Raw genomic sequence first — 8,302 nt, 5'->3', positions numbered from 1 at the left:
TCGTAGGAGCTGCCCCGCTACACTCTGCGACACGCCATAGAAGGAACATTGACCCCCCTTCCCCCGCGATTGTAGAGGCGATGTTGAGAGGGGCACAGGAATACGAGGCCGTCCGCCTCTTCTGCGAGCGAGTTATGCTCGTGAAGGAGCGAGCGGAAAGGGAGAGAAAGAAAAACTCTCACCCTTGCAGGATAAGACGATGGAGAAGGATGGCAGTCAGACGACCTAGAGACGCTCCACCGCCATCCCAACGGACCACGCCTGGAAGGAGCGACATCGCTAGGGGCAATGACCCCCCCTCCCCCCTAACTCCAATTCAGTAGTCAGGAGGTACTAGGATTGGCTCGAACAAGAGGACGCGAGAAGGGGGTGCAACAGAAGTTAATTCATAAGAGGTTCCTGGAGCACCCCTGTCACACGCTTAGGATGGCCATCATGGAGTCTTAGTCGGTAGGAGTACGACACTACTCTGCTGTTACGCGATTACTGCAGCAGCGGAGTGTCCATGAGGATTTCTCCACGTATAAAAAAAAAGTATATAAAGTATAATATATAAAATAATTGCGAAAATGCATAATCTCTCCATTACATAATATTACTTATAAATACTTTAGTTTATTTGCCTATGTTTCAGTTTATTTTACTAAATGCAAGGAGTCATTGCTATTTCAAGCGTAAAATGACTAAAATATCTCGCATGTTTAATTTAGTCGCCCCGGTGTGTTGTTTACACTTTCATGAACACGAAAGGTTTTCGAGATGAATATATTATTCGAATCAGCAACGCATAACATTACCCGGTTTCAGTGGTAGGGTGACGTTATTAAAAGTAGGAGTATCTAGAATAGCGACACATCGAATATCGTTACAGTACAGTGAAAGACGTGTCTGGGAAACAGTAGCAGGTAACAGACGATTTCTTGTTATTCTGTATTCAATTGTGTCTGCCATTAGCTGTCATTCATCATTACCGATGTCATATAGATCAAAACTATCATCGAGTTATTAATTACTACAATAGTTTAAATGAAGTTTTTGAATTCTGAAATTTTTATTTTGTATTTTACATTTTACGCAGTAAAATGGTTCGTTATTGTGATTTTTCAATAATTTACAATCAGTCAGTAGAGGTAATCGGAACATTCGCCTTCGTGTCATAGTTGCATGAGACACTGGCTATTTTTTGGCAAATATTGAGTTTAGTATCGTTTTTCACAAGTTATTGTTAGAATTTACTTCGACTTTTCGGGTTTATGAAAGGAGGAAATACGCTCCGCGGTGACTACATTAATCATGTGAGATATTTTAGTCATTTTATAATTTAAATAGTGAATGTTTGTAGTAAATTAAATTGAAACAAACGCAAATGAACTGAAATATACATATGTAATATTGATTCTATATAAAAGAAACTATGAAATGGTAGTGGGGAGATTATGTATTACGCAATTATATTATTAAGTTCAAGTAAAATATCCTACATTGTGATATCATATATTTCCCCTATTTTATTTATCACTTTCTTTATAAATATAGTTGTTAATTATTTACATGCGACAGAATATCCCTTCGGATTACAACGTAAACATCTTTTCATAGACATTCAAGTATTAAAAAGGCTTTATTTTCAATGCTTTTATAAATTGTTATTAGTTATTACTTAATAATAATAATTTTCTTCACTTGTATACTATGTATATGTGTGTACAATATTTAACGTATCAAATTTCTATAAAACAGTAACTTCTGAAACAATAGGCTTGATATTGTAAAGATCAAGCAGAAAACAAATTACAAAAACTAAATAACGTAGAACGTAATGCAATGTAATATACACAATCATAACAATATAAAAATATTGTACATTCCTGAAGTTAAAATAAGATGAAAATAGAGAATATAGAAACTGCGCTCTTTTTTACACGAACGATAGGTTCGCAACAGCTTACCTCGTGCAAGTCGTAAAGGAGAAGACCATGGCGTTCGGTGACGTAAACCATCTTGCGTAACATTTTCTAAAAAAAATCATCGATTATAGATTAAACCTGTTTACTCATTGAAATCTATAACAGCATATCGGAAATTTTTCTCTTTTTGTCTTGCTGAATAAATAATGAATGCAGAGCACATATAAAATATGTTTACACAGATTTCAAATACGCACGCATTCACGGGTTGTGACAGAAAAATCACACGTACTACATATTTTCATGGTGCTACTAAATGTGGGCGAATACTGTCTCCCATGAACCACACACATTTTCCACACAAATTCTGATCACGGTATATTATAATACTCACAAGCATACACATAAAATAAAAAATGCAGACGTGAAACAAAACTACATAAAGATTAAGTATTAATAAAGCATCAACTAAGATATCGTTTTATGGAGTAATATGCAATAATACAGATTAATGTACAGCCGCATGAAAAATTGTATTTGCAGCGTCGCATAGCTCTTTTAACTTTTCTCTTTATTTGATGAACGACTTCCCCACATAGAAATATATTTGTACATTACACTGGATCATTAACTTAACGCAATTACTTGATTCATGCATAAGGAAACCATAATTGTTGAATTACGTAGATTTCTTTAGAAGGTAATATATAACAAAATCCCAATTATAACTAATATGGTATATTATTTACAAGACGTTTCCACTTACTGTCTGTCGGGAATGCCAGTCTATGGTAAATATTGGAACTGAAAGTGTGAAGATCCTGAGACATGGATACAATCAATAAAGAAACGAATAAAAATGGGACCAATGAAGGATTGAATAAGACGAATTCGCTCGAGGAATTCTACGCTGGTAGTGGGATCCTTGTGACTGGAGCAACCGGATTCGTGTGAATAGGTATACTGGAAAAACTGATGCGCGTGTGTCCACGCATCGCTGCCATTTTTATACTAATTCGCCCAAAAACTAACGAAACGATAGAACAACGATTTAAAAAGATCATAGATGATCCCGTTCGTATATAATACTTGTTTCCTCCAATGTTTAAGCCTGTCAGGAGCCAAATTGATTGACTGTCATTTCTGGAATTCTCGTTTTCAGATATACGATAACATTAAAGCGAAACATCCCTCAGTTTTGAGCAAAGTTTACCCCGTGAAAGGTGACGTGAGTCTGCCAGATTTAGGTCTTTCGCGAGAAGATAGAAGTCTGTTGTTAGAGAAAGTAAACATAGTGTTTCACTCCGCGGCCACTGTGAGATTCAACGAACCGTTACACGTGGCTGTTAATGTGAATACAAAAGGCACCGCCCGTGTCATCGAGCTTTGGAGCGAACTAAAGCATCCGATTAGCTTCGTCCACGTCAGCACAGCTTTTAGTAATGCGAATCTACATGAGATTGAGGAAAAAGTTTATACGTAAGAATAAGTTATATGATAACGTTGTTCCACGGTTTACGAATATTATATTTGTAATTATAGCTCGAAGAATATGTTCACTTATTATTAATTTTGCAGCACGAGTTTGAAAGCTTCAGAGGTGATCGATATGTGTGACAAATTCGACGAAAGGTCGATTAATGAAATAGAAAATAGGATTTTAAAAACATATCCAAACACATACACATTCAGTAAGAATTTAGCAGAGCAGGTTGTAGCAAGCAAGTGCAAAGATCTGCCAGTTGCAATAGTGAGGCCAAGCATAGTTGGTGCCTCTTTGGAAGAACCATGTCCTGGTTGGATACACAATATTTCTGCATTAACAGGTATTTTTATAAATATTTCTCAATGATAATTGTTCAATACTCGTCATATTTCGGAAAAGTATAGTTAATCTATTGTTAATCTAAAATGAGAGGATTTCCACCAGATCATACTTATTATAGTTCATGTTTGTTGTTGTTCACAATTATGAGAATTCAATCCAATCTATTTAGTGCTACATTTCTGATAATCGAAAATCACAAATAATTTCTAAACCAATTTAATGTTACCAGGTGTCATTCTGCTAGTAAGTAAAGGATGTGCAACAGCGATACGAGGTAGGAGAGATGCAAGATTGGATGTAGTGCCTGTCGATTTCGTAGTCGACACGATAATATGTACTGCATGGCATGTCACGCTACATCCTGATCATGAAGTTAAAGTTTACAACTGCACCAGCAACGCATACCCTTTTAAGTAATATTTCTTACGAATATATTTTAACTAATGTAATTCGATTGTTACAGTATTCCAAAAAAATTCAGTTTATTTAAGTAATGTAGACAATGCGCAAACAAACATAGAAAATAAAAGTCCATTTGTGATCAGAATACGATAATTTAGGAAGATAGTGATGTAATGTAATACTTATTTAATTGCATAATATTTCCTGAGATACTCGGATAGTAATAAACTTTACTTTAAGCGTAATTCGATTGATTGTACAAATGTAATTATTTCAATTCGCAAGATGGGGTCAGATGAAAGATGCCGTGGTGAAATGTGGCATAGAAACTCCGATGAACGATACGCTATGGTACCCGGGTTGTTCAATAATAACTAATAGATATATTTACAACGTTCTGAGTGTAATTCCGTATATTTTGCCTGCGTTCATCATAGATATCTTTTTAAGACTCCGAGGTAGTAAACCAATGTGAGTAAACCTATCGATCCTTGAATAACGAGGACAATCTTTCTGGGACAATCTTTGTGTTCATCTACAATAATAATTAAAAATAATATTTTAGAATGATGAAACTTCTAAAAAATGGCAACAAACTGTTCACATCGGTAGTGCATTTCACCTTGAACGAATGGACTTTTCAACAGGATAACTGTTCCGACTTGGCCAAGAAGGTGAAAATGTTGAATGACAGCGATATGGTCAAACTAGATTTACGGGATATGAATTGGGAGAAGTATGTTGCAACTTACCTAATGGGAATTAGGAAATTTATTCTAAAACAAGAGTTTAAGTCAACAGCCCGACAACGATTATCAAGGTGCGTATAAAAGTATCTTCGTATAAAAGAATAGGAACTTTTATAAATACATATATTTTCGGTTATTTCAGGTTGTACTGGGTACATCAGATCACCAAAACATCCGGTATAATAATTTTGCTAAGGATAATACTATGTTTAGTGTACTGACTATTTTACTGTTTTCTCTTCGAACCAAGAACAATATAAATAGAATTTTATAAATGAGAGATTCATCATTCCTTTCATTTTGTCTTTCCACTCGTTTCATTTCTAAATAAATTCATTTATGACATTGCTTAATAAGGATGTATGTATTTATATACACACGGTTTCTGATTTATCATACATGACAACACCTTTACTCCTCGATGTTTCTAGTACAATAACATCTGCGAACGTTAATACATCACCTTTAAGTGTTTGTTTAAAGATGATTTCTACATAAAAATTCTGCGGCGTGTCTTTACGTTATGCTAAACAACAAAATGATTATATAGAGAAAAATAGTAATATTTACTACTGTTACGACCGATCGCGGAGAGACGCGGTCGCGAGGAAAACGCGTCAGCGAGAGGCGTAAATTCTCGCTACGATTCGGTGAATCGACGCCGCGAAGTAGTCGTTCCCCTGTTTCGGTTAGGATAACAGAGGTGGTTGATTGAATATGACACAGTAGTAAGTTATATTTCACCGTTTATTCCACAACTTATAACGAGGATAGTTACACTGGTGCGTATGTACGAGATTGGTGAATAACCCGCTCGAAGGATGTTGATCGTTCGAAGGATGCGAAAACAGTAAAGTCTTGGGAGACGATGATGTGTCGGAGGAAAACTAAGGATGGGTGTGTCTAGCGCACGGGACCATCGGATTTGTTGGTGCCGATGTTATTTAGGAGAGTGAGGGAATAGGCTTCGTTTTTAATTGGTTAAACGAAGGGTCTTAACCGCCCTCGAGAGAAAGTGGTTAGTGGGAGGAAAGTTGCAGCGTGCGTGAGAAAAACCAGCTTTCCCTTGTCCAGCCGTGGTAGACATTAGTGTTTAGAAATTCTTCGGAACCAGATATTTGTTTTGTTTCAAGGACCTTTTCTAGGAAATCTATGAGATTGATGGACGGTGTTTAAAACTATGGAGGATACGCTGCGAGTACCCGAAGACATCTGGTTGCCACATTGCCCGGTGCGTGGCCTCGGCCATGTGGCGTGTTACGCGACGTAACAACTACTAATAATTTCTATATTAAATCAGTTCACTGAAAATAAATATTTTTCCGTATAATGATTAAAATTTCTTTCTTTTTCCATCAAACAAAAGTTAAGAGATAATTATACTATAACAACAATAATTCATCATTGAAAATTCCTTTGAGATTTAAAAAATGATGATAGCAAATAAATATCTTTTACAATAAGATAGTTCTAAATGCCCACTTTCGTTTCTGAATTGTTTGTTCACAAACCTTGTAGTTCTTTGAGCAGTCGGCGTTAAAATATATAACACCATCGACGAAATAGGAAACAGACGTGGCAGTGAGAACTGGACAAAATGTTACTTTACATAACAAGTCGCAAATAGTATACGTAGGAATTGATGTTCGGGGCACTCACCTCCAATAACCTTGTCATTCACCTATGTTATCGAGGTTATCATTCATTCATCATGTATTAGCCTTCGCTCGTTGTTCGTTATAAAATTATTAAGAAACTATTTTTGATAGAAAGAACGTGTCTTCTCGACACTGGTTACATATATAAGGGGTCACCATGTGATATATACGTGTTGAATAATAATATTCTTGTATTTATCGTTGTATTCCGACTTCTTCTGTCGAGATTCTTCTTGATATAGTACTTAATAGTACTGCTCACAGTCAGCTTATCACGTAACCAAGTAGTAATTTACATAATTTCTAGGCGAACAGTTTCACGAAATTTCGAAATGCGTTAGCACGAATTCGTTAGCGCGCTTCTTTTATCATTACGAATGTCGAATAACAAAGGGGTGAGAAAAGACAGTTTAATGATTTCTATCTGTTCGACCGCCCGCGGAGAGACGCGTTCGCGAGGAAGTGTGCCAACGGGAGTCGTAAATTCCCGTTACGATTGGATAATCGACGCCACGTAGTGTTCGATCCCCTGTTTCGTTTAGGGTAATAGAAGTGGTTGAACTGATTATAACACTGAAGTAACAGGTTACAATATACACATTATTCCAACAACTTTATAGACATAGACATTTACGCACGGTGCATATGGATATAAGTTAAATAGATGACGGATCTAAGGGTGGAAAAGCATTCAAGGGATGTTCACTTATCTAGAAATGGAAAATCAGTCGATTTGATAATGTGGTGGAGGAAAGCTATTGATGGATGTGTCTAGCGCACGGGACCATTGGTTTGGTGGATTGTAATTTTGGCTAGGAAAGCGAGGGCAATAGTCGTTACTTCTAATTGGATAAGAAAAAGGTTGGTGGACAAGGAAGGGTTCTAGTCTCCCCCAAGAGAAAATTGCTAGCGGGAGACACCGTACGTGAGAAAAACCAAATTTCCCGTACCTTCACGGAGTAAACCATAAATTTAAGTAACACTTGAAGTGAAAAGACACTTGTTTGGTCTGAAGGACCTGAACTATGAAAATGCTAAGATTTATGGTAGGTCCTTAAAATTATTGAGGGTATGCAATAAGAGTGTGTAGACATCTGGCAGACATCTTGCCCGCGGCGTGGGGTCTGGTTCGTGTAGAGAGTCACAGGATGTAACACTATCCTTTTATTTATTATTTTGTAGACTTTCCAAAGTCCGCATGTGTAAATCTAAACATTTTTCTGTAAAACCATTATATTTCTTTCCATATGCGAAAAACCTGCTTTTCGTACCTCCGTACATTTTAGCAATGACATCCAACTTCTCACAAGTTTCAAAGACATACATTTCGTTTTTAATGACCTTCCGGAGCATCCCATGTAAGAAAATGTAAAGTTCGAACGCCCGCGGCGTCGGTGTTCTTCACCTTTGCCTGTAGAAAAGAAATCGTAAATAACTATTATAAATCGTCTGTGGTAAACCGCTATGAATTATAATCATGTAAAATCATAGAACATCATATTCTACGAGAACGTTTACAATTTTTACGGCCATGCATGTGCCACGTCATAAATCTTACGGAGATTTTCGTCTTTCTTTTTTAAATAAGTTTTGATATCTCAAAGGTAGTTCGAAAGTGTTTACTACGTAGGATAAATTTCGCTTAACTTTGTAGAAAATATCAGTATTTTAATTGTAAAGTGTTAAGGATTGTAATTATTCCGCAAAATAAAATAAATTTCACTCTTTGAGGAATAATACAAGAAGAATTGGTTTCTG

General features: G+C 36.3%; 1 protein-coding gene across 1 annotated transcript; it reads left to right on the top strand.

The window, feature by feature from the left end:
- Window positions 1-848: 848 nt before the first annotated feature.
- Window positions 849-5,416, top strand: LOC117206889 (putative fatty acyl-CoA reductase CG5065). Its single transcript, XM_033446589.1, has 8 exons — window positions 849-905; window positions 2,660-2,981; window positions 3,070-3,386; window positions 3,486-3,733; window positions 3,965-4,148; window positions 4,423-4,608; window positions 4,703-4,957; window positions 5,029-5,416. Exons 2-8 carry the CDS (start codon window positions 2,883-2,885, stop codon window positions 5,105-5,107), a joined length of 1,368 nt encoding a protein of 455 aa, XP_033302480.1. The 5' UTR covers window positions 849-905; window positions 2,660-2,882; the 3' UTR covers window positions 5,108-5,416.
- Window positions 5,417-8,302: the final 2,886 nt, after the last annotated feature.

Source organism: Bombus bifarius, unplaced genomic scaffold (genome assembly GCF_011952205.1).
Source record: "Bombus bifarius isolate JDL3187 unplaced genomic scaffold, Bbif_JDL3187 scf7180000008010, whole genome shotgun sequence".
NCBI lineage: Eukaryota > Metazoa > Arthropoda > Insecta > Hymenoptera > Apidae > Bombus > Bombus bifarius.
The sequence above is the reverse complement of the archived record's forward strand: the minus strand, read 5'-3'. Positions and strand labels throughout refer to the sequence as shown.